General features: G+C 53.8%; 3 protein-coding genes across 3 annotated transcripts; 2 read left to right on the top strand and 1 right to left on the bottom strand.

The window, feature by feature from the left end:
* Positions 1–5388: 5388 nt before the first annotated feature.
* CGGC5_v015605 (putative RNA-binding protein) lies at positions 5389–7486 on the top strand (the record flags this gene model as incomplete). The annotated part of the gene is made up of 4 exons (XM_066153294.1): positions 5389–7172; positions 7228–7238; positions 7286–7409; positions 7468–7486. The coding sequence occupies 4 exons, from the start codon at positions 5389–5391 to the stop codon at positions 7484–7486; spliced, it is 1938 nt and encodes a 645-aa protein (XP_066007292.1).
* An 8-nt stretch (positions 7487–7494) lies between these two features.
* On the top strand, positions 7495–8667 carry CGGC5_v015604 (putative RNA-binding protein; the record flags this gene model as incomplete). Its single annotated transcript, XM_066153293.1, has 1 exon — positions 7495–8667. One exon carries the CDS (start codon positions 7495–7497, stop codon positions 8665–8667), a length of 1173 nt encoding a protein of 390 aa, XP_066007171.1.
* A 523-nt stretch (positions 8668–9190) lies between these two features.
* On the bottom strand, positions 9191–13886 carry DHX29 (ATP-dependent RNA helicase DHX29; the record flags this gene model as incomplete). Its single annotated transcript, XM_032027196.1, has 5 exons — positions 9191–9433; positions 9489–9564; positions 9620–12319; positions 12373–13087; positions 13148–13886. The coding sequence occupies 5 exons, from the start codon at positions 13884–13886 to the stop codon at positions 9191–9193; spliced, it is 4473 nt and encodes a 1490-aa protein (XP_031876400.1).
* Between the last annotated feature and the right edge of the window lie 1661 nt (positions 13887–15547).

Raw genomic sequence — 15547 nt, 5'->3', positions numbered from 1 at the left:
CAACTTCGCGACCTTACCTACCTAGTAAGGTAGCTCACCTCACCTCACCTTGCGTTCAATACCTCACCTTACGGCCCAGTCAAAATATATTGGCGGAGGTGTCAAGTCGATTGATTCTCCTGCCCTGAACTTGGAGGTGCCCTGTGTGCAACTCCAAGCGCGTCTGCAACTGCCATTGGCACCCGCGTCGCGTCCACGGGCTGATCTTACTACCTACCTAGGTGTAGTTAGGTGTGGTGTTGCTAGGCTTGGTCTTGTCGCGTCAAACGTGTTCTTGAGCGGGCCATCGTCTGGCGGCGGACGGTTGTGTGCGAACCTAGCGAGGTGCCAAAGGGGCCGATAGAGGATCGTGCCGAACACTAGGTAGGTATCTTAAGTACTTGAGGTAGGTGAGGTAGACCTGCAGATAGTCTGTTTGAGGTGGGCTGGGTCGGCGTTTACCTTAGGAGGCAATAGGAGAGAACAAGTCCTTTTCCCGGAGGGCCAGCGAGTAAGTACTGTAGGTAGGTAGGTATCCAATTCAAATCGAGAAACGGCATGGAAACATTCGACGAGAAAGGAAGGGTCCAACGTGCATAATTTCACCTTGGGTTCGTTCATCCTGCAGCTGAATGTCGCTGCGGCCAGGGCCGAGGTTTCCCATCGCAGACGATCCCGTGACGGTCACGGTCACGGTCACGATGACTGTCATCGAAGACGATGGGACGGGAGTCCGAGCCCATCCAGAAAAGACTGGACCATGATGGTGTCCGAGCGATGGGCCAATGTGGACGTGAAGTGAAGGGAGGCAACTTTTAGGGCGACAGGTCAAATTCGGATGGAACACTAGTGTGCAAACCGGGTCTGGATCGGATCTGAAAGACTCAAAAGTCAAGACCACGCCGCACAGCAAACATACAGAAGATGTCGACAGCATACATTCATACCTAGTAGTACGAGGCCGCCGTAAGTGCATAATGTTGGCTCATTTCGCGCACCTTAAGCCGGGCCTCTATAGCACCAGCCGCCCTATCAACGCACGCAATGCCATCCCCAAAAAGCCAGCCGCGCAAGACGAGCCCCGATCTCTAAAACAGGACCCGGTCGACTGTTGAGTAGGGAAGAGTCGGGCCCAACCAGCGTGCCGCACTAACCTTGACCAGGGGGCTGGTCCCGTCCTGTTCGTCGCAGCAGCCGCGCCAAGGCACCTACCATAGGAGGCGCAGCCAAGGCCCGCTGCTTGCTGTCGATTACCTAAGCACCTAAGGTACCTCAACTAAGGTACCTATCTAACCTTACCTAGGCACCTTAGGTACTTAGGTTATCTTCCAACCTGCCTTTTGACGGCAACGGCGACAGCGACAGCCACGGCGGGGGCACGCTGCAACGGTGGAATGGAATTCTTATTCAGAATGGATGACCCGATCAGGTAGGTTGCTGGCTGGCTCAGCGGTGCCCTTGCGCTGCCGAAGATGATCTGCACCAGGAACTCGTGTCGTGCCGCCGTAAGCCACCTCTGACACCTATATACCTACCTACCTAGTAAGGTAGGTACGAAAGGTAAGGTAGTCCCTCACCAAAGGTAGCTAAGAAGGGGGAAACGTCTCGACAGGCCATGGCCGAAATGCAACAAGTGCGGTCCATCACTGGCAAGTCCATCACCCATGATTCCCGCGTGTAAACGGCAGAAGTGTGCTCTCGTCATCTTCGTCGTCTACAATCGGATGGAAGAGGACAGCTTGTGGCTGGTTAAGGTACCTGAAATGGAAAGCTGGAACATGTTCCACCCGACGTTCCACTGGGCTGCATGAAGGGCGGAAACCCGGGGCGGGAACCCCATTGCTTCGAATAGATAGGTACCTTGAGGCCAATCGCAAACCCCTTTTTGCCCTCTGCTCGGTGCGTGAATGCGCTGCACCTTGAGTCGACCTACACGCACTCGTCGTCCGATAAAGTTGGTGGTCTCGTATCTAAATGCAAAATGCTTCTCGTACTCCTGCAAGCCGACAGTGGTGTGCGTGTGTCTTCCCGACTAATCATTTCGAGCCTACTTCAACCTTTTGTCGCAGCGTTTGCTACCCGGATCCCTCTGTACCTGAGCATTTGAGCTGTCGGGTTTCCAACTGCCGCTTCTTAAGTAGACCACAGGCGGCTTCATGTATGTTCCCCCGTCGGTAGTCGGTAGCCATCATGGACTCGCTTCGGGCTTCCATCAATATCGTGCTTTGCTTGCGCGCAAGCTTGAAAACTCGACGCGAACGTATGCCTATGCCTGTACGGATACTGCAGTGCAGCATTGCGGACGCGCTGTCCGATGCCAGCATCCCCGGCGCATGAAGGTGCTGGAGCCAGTGCAACATCAGACTGGGGGCACCGAGGAGGTTGGCAGGGCTGATTAGCGACACCTGCAACGGTCGCCAGCCTTTGAGCCCTATACCATGTCCATCACTATGGGGCTGCCCCCATTTCTGTCTCGAGTTTGATGGCTAAGCCGCTCGGTCAATTTAATTCGTTATGCAACGCGTTTCCTGCTGATGACCGCGGAAAATTTTCTGAAGAACGAGCGCCTCACAACAAACAATTGCTTAAACCGAGAGTCCTTACTTGCAAGTTTGCGTCCGAGCTCGACGACTCACAGGCCACTGCGGTCTGTTGGAATAGGCACGAAGAGTCTTTCTTTTGCAAACCTCTGTCGGGCCGGGAGAACACAGAATTTCAGGCACGCCGACCTGGCACATCTGCAATTCAAATGCTCTCCCAAGCAGTGGGTGACTTGGATCAGTCTAGACAAGGCAACATATGAAATGTGCTTCCCTTTAGGTTCCATTCCGTGTCAAGTCGATCCTGGGCCGGTGTAGATCCGAAGACCGGAGTCCATTGTTCGGAGCGGCGGGGCCAGCCGGATCGAAGAGCCGCACTTGCTCCGCAACGCCCGAGCTCTGGACGAAGCACGTCTGGAGACTTTCGATTTCCTACCTTATTCTATTTGCGTTATCGGAAACACTCTGGGAAAAATCACCTGGATGATTTTGCTCTCATGCAATAGACAGTCTTTATCACGCTGCAATGCACACCAAGATATCTAGCCTACTATAGGTGCCCAAGCATGCTGTCTCAGCCTCTTCTTCCACTGACTTTAATTTTTGGTCTGAGCCAGAAGACTTTCCAGCTCATATCTTGGGGACGAATGTGTGCTTGTGCGCAACAAAAATGTATGTAGTGAAATGAAAAAAATAGCCTTGAAGTTGTTGAAAGAGGAGAAACGTCTTGCGTCGGAAAGCTGGCAATGATGGACGACATTGTGAAGCATTCCTTCCATTCATCTTACCCCCCCTTAACTCAGTTAGGTTGAGGGTCCTGGTTTGGAGCCGGAGCTAGTTCCGGGGCATTCACTCAGGCGTATGGACACTTACCATCCGGGTCGGCAGCTTACATAAGGCAACCCGGTCAGAGGTAAGGTAGGTATGGCTTGCCAGTGTCAGTGAATGCGGAGGAGCATGACTAGCTTCATCAAGATACCTACCTACAAAACTACCTCTAGTGTAAGGTAGGTAGGCAAAGCAGGAGGAGATGCACAGTGCGGTCGGACGGTGCTGTGTTTTGAGAAGACGGTTCGGTTTTTTTTTTTTTTTTTTTTTTTTTTTTTTTTCCCCGTCTCCTTTTCCCCCTCCTGGTATGCGGGCAACAAAAGGGGATGGATACGGCAGAGGGAGAAGCATCCATGCAATGGAGTGAGATGATTTCACGTGCGAATACATGAGGAACTGAGTTGTGTCTTGTTTTTATAGAATATACAACGAACATGCTGGTGGATACGTAGACGCGATGGTTGTCTTGCCCAATCTGAGGTATCAGCTAAGACAAACAAGATAGAGTTCAGCCACCAAGGCTTTTGAATGCCTACTTTAAGGTACGATGTCATCCGCCAGATTACCTCAGGGGTTCTGTACACTGCAAATGCTTTACAGCGCGCATGTTGAGACGGCAGGGAAGCATGTTGTCGGGGACTGATGCCCTTTAACGCAGAGACATTTATCGACTACCTGGCTAATTCCCCTTCTAGGTTCCTGGTGCAGTGGGCATACCATACTTCACCTGTAGGCGACATTTTACGTACGCATGAGGTAAGGAGAGTCAGTTGGTTGAGCTTCGCTTTGCGGAATACCGCTTGGGAAACCCCACAGGTAGGCTGTACTGCGTAGGTAGGTAGGTACACTACACAGAATACCTAGGGAACAAATCACAAGCGTCGGTAGGTAGGTACAGAGTAGATACCTATCTTAGTAACGTACCTTGCCTTAAGGTTTTCCAAGGACTCAAATCCACCAACCAACCTACGCTGGACCCTCCAACGCCGAAAACGCGCACGTCTGGACCTAGGTAGGTATGGACCGTATCGGGCTTAAGGATACGCACCGTGCAAAGCCCGATGCCGCCTGAGGCCCCAATCCAATCCCTCTAGCATCGACAGTGGATTCAACCGCCTAGCCTCAAGCAGGTACCTATTACATCTTCTGAGCCTGTCCGCCCCACGAAGTCTGCTAGGTCGGCTCCAATCCTTACAGCTGCAGATGCCGTACGGTACCGCACCGAACGCCCAGATACTGGCACTGGCGTCGATAACCCGCCCCATACCTTCAGCTTACCTACAGGCCCGGTGCATCTGCTGAAACGGGAGCCTCGCACTACCTGCCTACCTCCTGACCTCACCGGGCGCCTGACGAGAATTGGAAAAAAAAAAAAAAAAAAAAAAAAGGGAATCAGAGAGAAGGGGAGAATAAGGGCCTCAGGATCGACAAACGGATTGCTTCTTGGGGCCAAGAAGGCTGCCTTCCCAACCTTCACCACCTTTCCACTCACTGCCCCAAGCGCCTAAAGGGCTTCTTACTCCTGCAGTTCCGTCAGGTACCTTTCCTCCTTTGACCCCGTCACCTGCCGTGCAGCATCTACCGCGACCGGGCCCTGTGGTGTTTAGGTTGGTCCAAGTATCATCCGCCTTGCGTCCGTACCACTCTGGCGCAAACCAAATTTCTGCTGGCCACTTTCCCCCCCCCGGCAATCCCTTCCCCCTGCCTTACCGCGAATCCATCAACGGTGCGTCTGGTCGAGTCAACAAGTCCATACCGCATCTGGTAGTGCTTCATTGACCTGTCGCATCGCCGTCACCATCTCCTGAACATTGTCGCCCTCGAAGGAAACCTTCCGATCATCACTCCGCGTTGCACCCACCTACCCACCGACCCGATCGCGACTCTGTTCGGCGCCTGCCCTTCGTCACGCACGCAGCTTGCTTCAATTAAGCCCCCAAGCCGACGGGAAACAAGGAAGCAATAGGCAACAGACAAGTTCAGATTGCCATCGCCGCGTCTCCCATGGTTCGTCTGTTGACGGCCGCCCGATTGCAGCAAGATGGCGACCCTGCCGGTAGGGGAGGACAAATGGGTGGACTACGTCGCTGAGAACAGGAGACACGCCAACGACCTGGAAAAGCGCGTTCACGTAATCGAATTGTTCAAGCTCGCCATCGAGGCAGAGCCCAACAGCGTCAGGGTTTGGCGCGCATACTGCGAATACTTTTGGTCCCTGTACGTTGACAGTCAGACCCCCGAATCCGGATGGACCGACGAGGAACGCCTTATGGGCCGCGAGCTCTTCTCTCTCAACGCCGCCCTCAGCCTTTGGCAGCAAGGTTACGAATCCATCCAGTATCGCATCAACGACAGCCATGAGCTGTGGAATCAATGGATCTCTCTTGAACGCGCCATGCTTGCCGGCACACGCACCGCCGAGGGCATCCGGCGCATTACCTTCCTCTATACCGATCGCCTCCAAGTTCCTCACGTTACCCGCGACGATACTGCGCAAGCCTTTTCCGAGTTCCTTTCCACCTATAACAAAGCTGCCTGGGAGGAGACCATGCAAGCTGTTACCGCCAAGTCACAGGAGGCCAAGAAGCTCACCGAGGATCGCGACATGTTCGAGCTGAAGCTCAGACAGGCTCGCCAAGAGGGAAAGGAAGACATCTACCGCGCTCTGATGAAAGAATATCTGGAATGGGAATGTAATCAGAGTAAGAGAAGCAACAAACACGCCGAGGCTACTGGTGACCTTTGCAGAGGCCTCTACGCAAGAGCTTTGACAGGGGTTTTCGCTTTTGACGACACCATCTGGAACGAGTACGTTCGATTTCTCTCCACATCTGGCACTTACGCTCAGTCGCCTCATGGCATGGTTGACGTCTTACGGCGAGCCGTGGACCATTGCCCTTGGTCTGGTACCATTTGGTCCCGGTACATTTTGACTGCAGAAGATGCCAGACTGCCTTTCAACGAGATCGAACAAATCAAGCACAAGGCCACCAGCAATCCCGAGCTCTATAAGAACGGCATGGCCGCTCTCCTTGACATGTATGCTGCGTGGTGTGGTTTCCTCAAACGAAAAGCCATGGATCTCAACGCAACCGACGAGGACGTTGATGTAGCTGACATGGGCTTGCGTGCCGCCCTCGAATTCGTCGACCAAGCCAAGAACCGATATGGCGATAGCTACAGAGGCGATCCCAACTTCCGTTTGGAGCGGATTTACATCCAATATCTGACTGAGAAGAAGCGCAATTTGGATGAGGCGAGAGGTCTCTGGCACAAGCTGGCTGAAAAGCAGCTGTACGCCGATAGCTACGACTTCTGGTTGAACTACTACCTCTGGGAAATGATGGTATTTGCTTCCAGTGGCAAGGATCGCAGCCCGACCCCTTCGACGGCTGCGATAGGTCTGCGAGTGCCATCTGTGGCTACGGCGGTGCTCGGCAGGGCAATAAAGAGAAAGACTCTGGACTGGCCCGAAAGAGTCATTGACGTGTATGTGCAGCATTGCAACGACTACGAGCTGCCTAGCACGGTACGCAACGCCATCGATACCGTTTACGAAACGCGCAAGGAGGTTGCGAAGCGGAGAGAGAGAGAGGCCGCGCAAGCGGCGGAATACTATGCGGCCGCCCATGCGCAGGAACAACAGGCTGCTCACGCAGCCCAATCGGCAGATGACGATTCGTCCTCTAGCTCCAAGAGAAAGCGAGACGACGAGACTGAGACAGTCGACGCGACGGCGAACAAGAGACCCAAGAACGATGCCGCCGAGGCAGAGGCTACGGCGCTGAAGCAGCAGCAGAGCCTGAAGAGAGATCGGGAGAACACGTCGGTCCTGGTTAGCAGACTTCCAAGTGAAACCACAAAAACCAAAATACGGCAGTATTTCAAAGAGTATGGCCACATCGTCGAAGTTACGGATCCCGCTATTGACCCTCAAGACAACACCCAGACCGTCATGGTAGAGTTCAGGACACCGGAGGAGGCGCAATCGGCACTTCTCAGAGACGGGAAGTACTTTGGCACAGCCCAGATCAGCGTCGAGCCTGGCACTGATTTGACGCTGTATGTCACGAACTACCCCCCTACCGCGGACAAAACGTATCTCAGCAAGCTCTTCCAGGACTGCGGCGAAGTCTTAAGCATCAGAATGCCCAGCCTAAAAGGCAACGTTCGCCGAAGATTCTGTTATGTGACGTTTCGCGACCGAGCCGCCTCTGCCAAAGCGACTGAAATGAATGGCACTCTTCTCGATGGCAGGTTCAAATTGGTGGCAATGTACTCTGATCCCTCGCGGGCAAAGAAGCGTGAAGGCGCTGTTGAAGAGGGTCGTGAGCTCCACATCACTGGCCTTGACCCGGCAGCAATCGAGGAGGACATTGAAAAAGTGTTTTCCAAGTATGGTACTGTCAAGCGCACCAACATCCCGAGGAACAAGGGTGGCAAGGCCCACGGAGTGGCTTACGTCGAGATGGAGACCAAGGCGCAGGCTGAGGCTGCTGCGTCCGAGTTGGACAAAGCCAAGCTACGCAACAGCATCATGTCCGTGCAAATTTCGACACCCAGCAACTTCAAGAGGACGGCAATTGCCTCAAAAGAGGACGCATCCCCCGCACCAAGCCGGGACAACGAAGGGGACGAGACTATGACGGACAGCAACGGCGACTCACGTCAAGTTGGCCCCAACCGAGCTGAGATTGCCTCGCGGACGATTGCCCTCCTCGACATCCCCGACACGGTCAATGACGCACGTATCAAGGAAATTATTGAGCAAAAAGTTGGGGGCTTCAAGAGTCTCGTTTTACAGCCCAGCCACGGCGGTGCCAAGATCGAGTTCGAGGACGCGGCCAGCGCGGGCCGCGCTGCCCTTCAACTTGACGGTTACATCCTGGATGGCCGTAGATTGCGAACGGGAACCGTCGAAGAGTTGAAGCAATCCAAAGGGGAGATTCGCACTGACAAGATCGTTTATGGTACAGGGGGGAAGAAGCAGAGCGACAAGCCTTCCACCTCTAAAACCACTGGAGCGACCTTGATTCCGCCGTCCACGACTGTCAGGCGTCCGGTTCTGGGCAGGGGTGGTGCCAAACGAGGATTGGGATTTCTTCCGAAAGCGGTGGCTGTGGGAGGCGCAGGTGGGAATGGAAAGCCGCAGCAGCAGTCTGATACCAAGGTGAACGGTGCTAGTGTTGGAGAGGGGGAGACACGGAAACCGATGAAGAGCAACGCCGACTTCAAGGCAATGATACTGGGATCTAATGCGACCAAAGAAGATGGTGAGGGGAGGAACGGTAACGGGCAGGCTGGGGAAGGCCAGCACTAATACTTACGGCGTCCGGCGGAATGGGAATGTAACTCTCTTGTTGCATTTGGGCGCACGGTACCCTCCCTGCCTTGCTCAATTCATGACACCGGGGGCTAGTGCCCGGTGTATACCAGCCATCTGCTGTCTTTAGCTTATATATTGCAGCTACCCACCCAGGGACGGCCAACGCAGAGTGTAATTGTTATGATTCTTGCATTGTATCTTTACCGGTTGGTCTATGAGGTCTATCGGCTGTGACATGATGCCAATCATGAGCCTCTCCTTTTAAGAGGAAAAGAGCTTTATGGCAAGGGCCTTTCTACCTCGTGCGTGATTCTCATTCCTTGATCCCACAACACGTTTACAGCCAACAGTATCTAGCTGCCCATACATCATTTGGGGGCAGACACATGCCAGCACCTTCCAATCCTGGTGCCTCTCCAGCTATCCATCCCATTAAGTAACCTCTCCTGTATCCACAGAGACTTCCTCACCGGCCTAGCGTTGTGGATTTTCTAGGCACCATCTACCAATGTGCATACTATGCCTTGGTCACGGGGGTGTTACCGTTGTTGTCCTTGTTCGCGTCTTGTGAGAATATATTTTGCCAAATGGCCAGCCAGCGCTCATGTTGGGCAGTTGGCAACTTTCCTGGTTGCTTAAATGAACGTGTGAGGAGCTCCCGAAGCCGTGTGCGCAGGACTTTGACGACGAGCATGGTCTTCCAGTCAGGAAGGGCAAATCTACAGCGATTGCCATCCAGGACAAGCACACCAGAAAACATCTACTCGGGTTAGATTGGCTATAATCACAGGAGGTACTGCAGGGAGGCGACTCACATCAGCTCTTACATCACCACAAAGGAGAGCAATGGCAAAGGGATCAGCTGCTGTGGTTTCATGCGCGTGGTAGACACTGTTTGAACTTGTTAGTCTATGCTCGTCGGGCTATTTGGAGAAAGGGGCCCTACCTCTTTGACTGCATTATGTGGTAGTATGACATCCACTTGATCTCATTATGGCCTTTGTTGACTGAGGATGGATGCAGACTGATGGATTGGTTGTTGCCAACATTTCGCAGGCCTCGGCTGCCTGGGTTGTCACGCACCAGAAGTTTGGGGTAGAAACTCCAAGCAATGACCGCTGTTGTAATAGCGTCGTTTTCGCTGTTGTTATTGACTCTGTGGGGGATATCAAAGAAGTTCTGATGGCGTCGGCCCCGCGAGTTTGCTCCGTACCGCAGTCGGTTCAGTGCCCTTCTCTCATTGTCTGTCAGCTGCAAGAAGCCAGAGTCTGCGACCGAAACCAGGAGTTGGCCTTTCAGATCTTCAATGTTTGCAAGTGTTTGCTGGCTAAGAAAATTTTTGCGACAAAACTGGAAGTCTTTGCCACCAGACGCACTCGTCGACTGGCAGACTCGCTTCCAGGCAAGGTAGGCGTTATATATGGTCAAGAGATCCGAGTCGCCTCTGCGAAATCCCATTCTCACAATATCTGCCTGCGCCCGCTGGCCAAATGGCGCCGAGAAAGGCGTCTTCGAGGATAGAATAGCCGCCACGGTGATGGCCATGTCCAGGCACTTGAAGATGGCGCCCATAAGAATTAGCTTTCCCAGAAACACGTCGAGAGGAAGTCGCGCGAGCTGGTGACCGAGCGGAGTCAGGTCCTCTGCAGGGGTCAAGGCTCGCACATCAATGAGTGCGTCCACAGCACGGCGGATGTTTTTGGCTGACGGAGGGTCCAGAGCCTCGCTCAGCGTCTCCTCGATGCCGCCGATCTTGCAAATCTTGACGCGGATGGCGAGGTCTTGGAGTGATAGTCGAAGCATTTCTGGTGTTTGCTGGTCGCTCATGAGCGAGTCGTGCCTGTGCTTCGTGAAAAGGTGGAAGCAGAGTCCCTCCTGGACACGACCGGCCCTGCCACGTCGCTGCTTGGCGTTCGCTCGGGAGATGAAGGTGTCGATGAGCCGCGAGAGCTGTCTTCTCTCGTCGAATCTCATCTCACGATGCTTGCCGGTATCGATGACGCAGGTAACGTCTGGGATTGTAATGCCAGTTTCAGCGATGTTGGTGGCGAGGACAATCTTGCGAAAACCAGGAGGAGGGACAAGAAAGGCAGCTTCTTGATCCTCGGTTGCAATGGTTGAATGAAGAGGGTAGATCAACCAGTTGGAGGCGAACGAGGCGTCGCCGGATAGGAGGTCGTTCAAAGTTCTAATCTCGGCGATACCGGGCAGGAAAACCAGAATAGCTTTGCTGTACGCTGTATACTCTGTGTCAGATGCTACTTTGGCGATGAGCTGCACGATAAGGTCGAAGTCGATCCGGTACTCGTCCATCTGGGCGAGAGTTGACCTTGTCTTTGCGGAATAGGCTGAGAGGTCGGCCCCAGACGTAGACTTGGGCGTGTCGGTGTCTACATCTACCATGTCGTCGTCTAGGTCGATCATCTTTTCCTGGTTGGTCTGCCCAACCATGTAGCCGGTCGTCTCGATGGCATCCTCTAAGTAGCGGACCTGCACGGGAAAAGTTCGCCCTGGCACAGTCAATACTGGTGCTCCACCGAGATATTTGGAGAAGCGCTCCGCGTCGACTGTAGCCGACATCAAAACCACCTTCAAGTCCTTTCGCCTCAACAGGAGCTTCTTGAGGATGATCAACAAGAAATCGCTATCGATAGACCTCTCGTGGACTTCATCGAGCACGAGGTGGGTAACCTCTCGCAAGTCATTTGAGCCTTCCAGCATACGCATGACTATGCCAGTGGTCGCATACACCAGGCGTGTCTCTCGAGACGTGTTCGCCTCCAGTCGAATGGAATAGCCAACCAGGGACCTGTTTGTTCCCACATCACCTCGGTTTTCTCCTAGCTCCTCGCTGACGCGCTTGGCCAACGAGATGGCCGAGATACGACGTGGCTCGGTGCAGTAAATCTTGCATGGTTTGCCCTGGGATAGTTGGTGCTCCAGCAGGAACGCTGGCGTCTGCGTACTTTTTCCACAGCCCGTCTCGCCGCAAATGATGACCACTTGCTCTCTATCGACGGCGTCGGTGACCTGCTGCTTGAAGTTCCACATGGGAAGCTGCATGCGAGACTGGAGCATGGCCTGATATCTGGGGGTGCTGCTCTTCCGAGACCAAATGTTCTGGTAGTACTCTGGGCCACCAGAGAGGCGCTTGGCTGCCTCCAGGCCAGCTTCATCTCTGTTGTCATTCCCACTTCTACCAGCGCCCCGGCCCTTGAAAGCACCTTGGATGATGACTCCGTCTTCAAGTTCCTGATCTTGCCTTTGGCGCACAAGACTTCTTAGCTCCCGGATGGCGTCTCGGTCCTTGGAGTCTAGGAGGCTCTTCCTGGTGTCGGCGAGCTCATCCCATAGCTCACGCCAGACAGCAGGAAGTCTCATGCCGACCTTCTCCTCCTTGGCCGACGTGCCAAAAACGTGAAACAGTGCCCAGGTTGCAATGAAGGCCTCTGACTGCTTCTTGTCCGGTGTGGCAATTGATTTCATGCTGAAGTTGAAGCTGGTCGGGTAAGCGATGGTCTCTACGCTGTCGTCCTGAGATTGCGGGAGGGAGCCCTGGGGTTTGGCCCAGGACATGGAAACAGAGTGACGGTTGGCAAAAGGTACCTCCGAAATAAGTCGGTACGTAATCTTTACCGAGGCGTCCCTGTAATTCTGTTAGCTTGTTGTAGCCTTCGAAGCATGTCCCGGAATACACACCTAGCTCTGCAAGCTTCCTCGAGGGCCCTCATGGGGGTGACGCCAGTCCATTTTCCAAAATCCCGGATCGTAATCTTCAAGCCGTCTGCGCCGTTGACCACGGTACTTGACTTTCCAGTGGCATCGACCTCAGTCACAGGCAGGTTGGCAAAAAGATCAGCAAGGGCGCCGTCGCCGTCATCGTCGCTGCCTCCCTCGGCGAGAATTTCGGCTGCGATGCGGGTGGCCTCATCGTTGACGTCTCCGTCAGATGACACAGCAGGCTGCTCGGTGTCCGTTCCAGGCTCCTTCGCATCTTCTTCCTGTGCGTTTTGTTTTCTCGCCTCTGCAAGCTCTCTCTCCAGGACGATCTTTTGAGCCTTCCATTGCTGCTCAGCCGGAAATTTGTCAAACAATACGTCCTTTTCAATTCTGTCAAGTTTCGCACGAAGCTTGGCCTTCTTCTCATCGTCCTCGTTCCCGCTGCCCTTACTGTTGTTCTGCCTCTTTCTTCCTTGCTGGTTCCGTTCAATTTCGAACAGCTGGGCCTTTGTTTCGAGGTAGGCGGGTACTAGGTCGTCAGGTTCGATGTCGCTGTCGCACGTCACCGCAACCCTCTTCTTCTGAGCCACTTGAGCCCCTTTCTTGGATGTTAGGGCAGGTTTCTGGCGACTGTCGGGCTCCAATACTCTAGGTGTAGTTGCACCCGAAGGCAGAGGGCTTTCAGCAGGCGTATCTGAAAATTCCTGTTAGCTTGATTTCCATCGAGACTGTGAGCTTTGGGTTCCTCATTCACCCAAAGGCTTGTTGCCATGTCTTCCCCGACCATCGTAGTCGGGTAACTCGTCAGTTGGGCATTCTCTAGCCAGCCAGTCAAGGGCTTCTTCCAGTCCCCACAAACTGTCTTTGGCGATGGCAGGTATATTGGGAGCAATGTCCAAGATATAACGCATGACGGACTGGACGCGATCTTCTGGAAAGCCGACGCTGCCGAGGGTCTGCTGTAGGGTCCAGAGTTTGATGGTCATATCTTCCTCCGGCAGCATCTTGCCGCTGGCAGCACTTTCCGTGGATACGCTAGAAGAAGCGAAACGGCTTTCGGCTTGGATGAGGTCCAAGATCTGATCCATAAGCTCTTGGGGCAACCACTTCCTAGAATTGATGGAGTCGGCCTGGCTTCTGAGAAGTCGCCGATCAGTTTCAAGCCGTGTGCGCTGACGCTGAGCATCCCTCTTGGTCTTCTGAGCGTATTTGTCAACAAGCAACTGCAATTCATCTTCTTCAAGCTGCTTTTCATATTCTTCCGGGCTCAAGGTCCTCTGGGCCGACTGGTCACCCGGGGTAGTAGACTGAGATGCAGCAGAAGCATCTTGGACTGTGGCAGCATTGGATGCGGCATTGGCGGCCCGGCCGCTGGCGGCATTATCAGAGCCCTCAGCGGGTTCGGTCCGAGCCTTGGATGAAGCAACGGAGGTAGTGGCGAAACCTCTAGCCGGGTTGGCAGCGGCCTTCTTCTTTTTCTTGGCGCCAGCCATGGCTGGTCGCGTGGAAGGGTAGACTTCAGGATTGAAAATAAAGACTGGATTCGCGCTCGATCGGAGTAGATGAGATCAGGGCGACGAGGACAGGCAGATAGGCAAGACGTGTTGCAGGGCAAGTCAGACTCGGGGGTTTTCCAAAAAGACCCAAGCCGGGCCTAAGTTGATCGGGAGCGACAGAATGAGGAGCCGAGCCGAGAAGCAAGAAGTGTGGACAGGCGTTGGGCAAACAGAAATGCCGCTTTTTGCTGTCCACGGACGAGATGTGCTGGTGGGCTCAGGGAGCCACGGCCTGAGCGAATTGGGTCAGTGAGTAAACGAGCAAACGAGTGGGTGAGAAGAGGCAGACGTTGGGTGGAATGAGGCAGTGGATGACAATGTTTTACCCCTTTTTTTCTTTTTTTCTTTTTTGAGCCAAGTGTGGTAGCCAGGCAAGGAAGATACCTTAACGATACAAGTGGACACGGAGGTGAGTTTGATGGCCACAAGCTTCAGGTGAAGTGCCTGAAGGCAAGGTAGGGTTGTATATCCGTAGAGTGCAGAGAGAAGTGCTGTGCGGGCATGAGGGTGAGATGTGTGGTGAGTTGTGATGATGAGGATGAGGGTGCGAGCGTGAGCGTGGCAGAGTGATGTCAGTAGTGGGCTCGGCTGCCAAGGGTAATGAATATTTTTGCTTCTGCGTTTGTGAAAACGGGCTCGATTACCTATGCCAGGTCATGGATGTTGTGCATGTTGGGCGACAGACAAATAGAAAGTATTTTTGCGGCGGAATGGGGGCGACAGGGTGCCTGTATGGCTGGCTCGAGGCAAGGGACGGAGGATGGACTCGAGGCAGGACCTGGACCTCAGCAACAGGCGGGTGGTATTGCCCGGCGTTTGAGTCTGACTGGACACTGTGGATGTGATTTTTAGAAGTGGATGTGGATGTGGACGACAAAGTGCTGCTGAAGGTGCAATCGTCGTTCAAATTGGGTGTTGGCTACCTAGGTACCTTACCTCTGGCCCGAGGAATTAGCGCTAAGGTAGGAGAAGAGAAAGCCTAGAGCGAGAGGTCTTTGTCACCTCACGTCATCCAATTGGCACCTTCCCTCCCGTTAGGCATTGAGTCACCGGCGAAGCTCGCAGGTCGGGCCCCTTTTTTTTTCTTTTTTTTTTCCTCTTTTTTTCCGGTTGCCCTTTGTGCCGGTCAATTGGCCTGCTATTCAACCAATGCTTAAACCTGGATCCTCATTCAAGGTACGAAGATATTAGCACAACTTCACCATGAGTTACACAATTCGTAGACACCTTAAATCAAGACATGTAAAGGAGTTTCTCCTTGCACACCTGCGCTTCGCCATAACTACGCAGTAATCCGTGCATCCACGCCCACCTGATGCCGACGAGTGCCCCGCGGTGGAAAAGTTGACCATGACTTGACCGCCTTCCCTATCAAGAAGCACAACCCCGCCAATCTACCGGGCTAAGGTACCTACCTACCTTAGGTGAGGGAAGGTACCTACCACCCTAATACCTCCCTACCTAAGGTGCCAGGCCCAAACCACACAACCCTAGAGCCGGATTCTGCCCACATCCGACTGGGGCATGGGTGCTGTGTGTCCACTGAGTTGGAGCTACTTACGCTGCCAAGACAGGAGGAGCGCGCTGTACTGAGGTGT

Source organism: Colletotrichum fructicola (assembly GCF_000319635.2).
Source record: "Colletotrichum fructicola Nara gc5 chromosome Unknown KSG_Nara_v1_contig10, whole genome shotgun sequence".
NCBI lineage: Eukaryota > Fungi > Ascomycota > Sordariomycetes > Glomerellales > Glomerellaceae > Colletotrichum > Colletotrichum fructicola.
The sequence above is the reverse complement of the archived record's forward strand: the minus strand, read 5'-3'. Positions and strand labels throughout refer to the sequence as shown.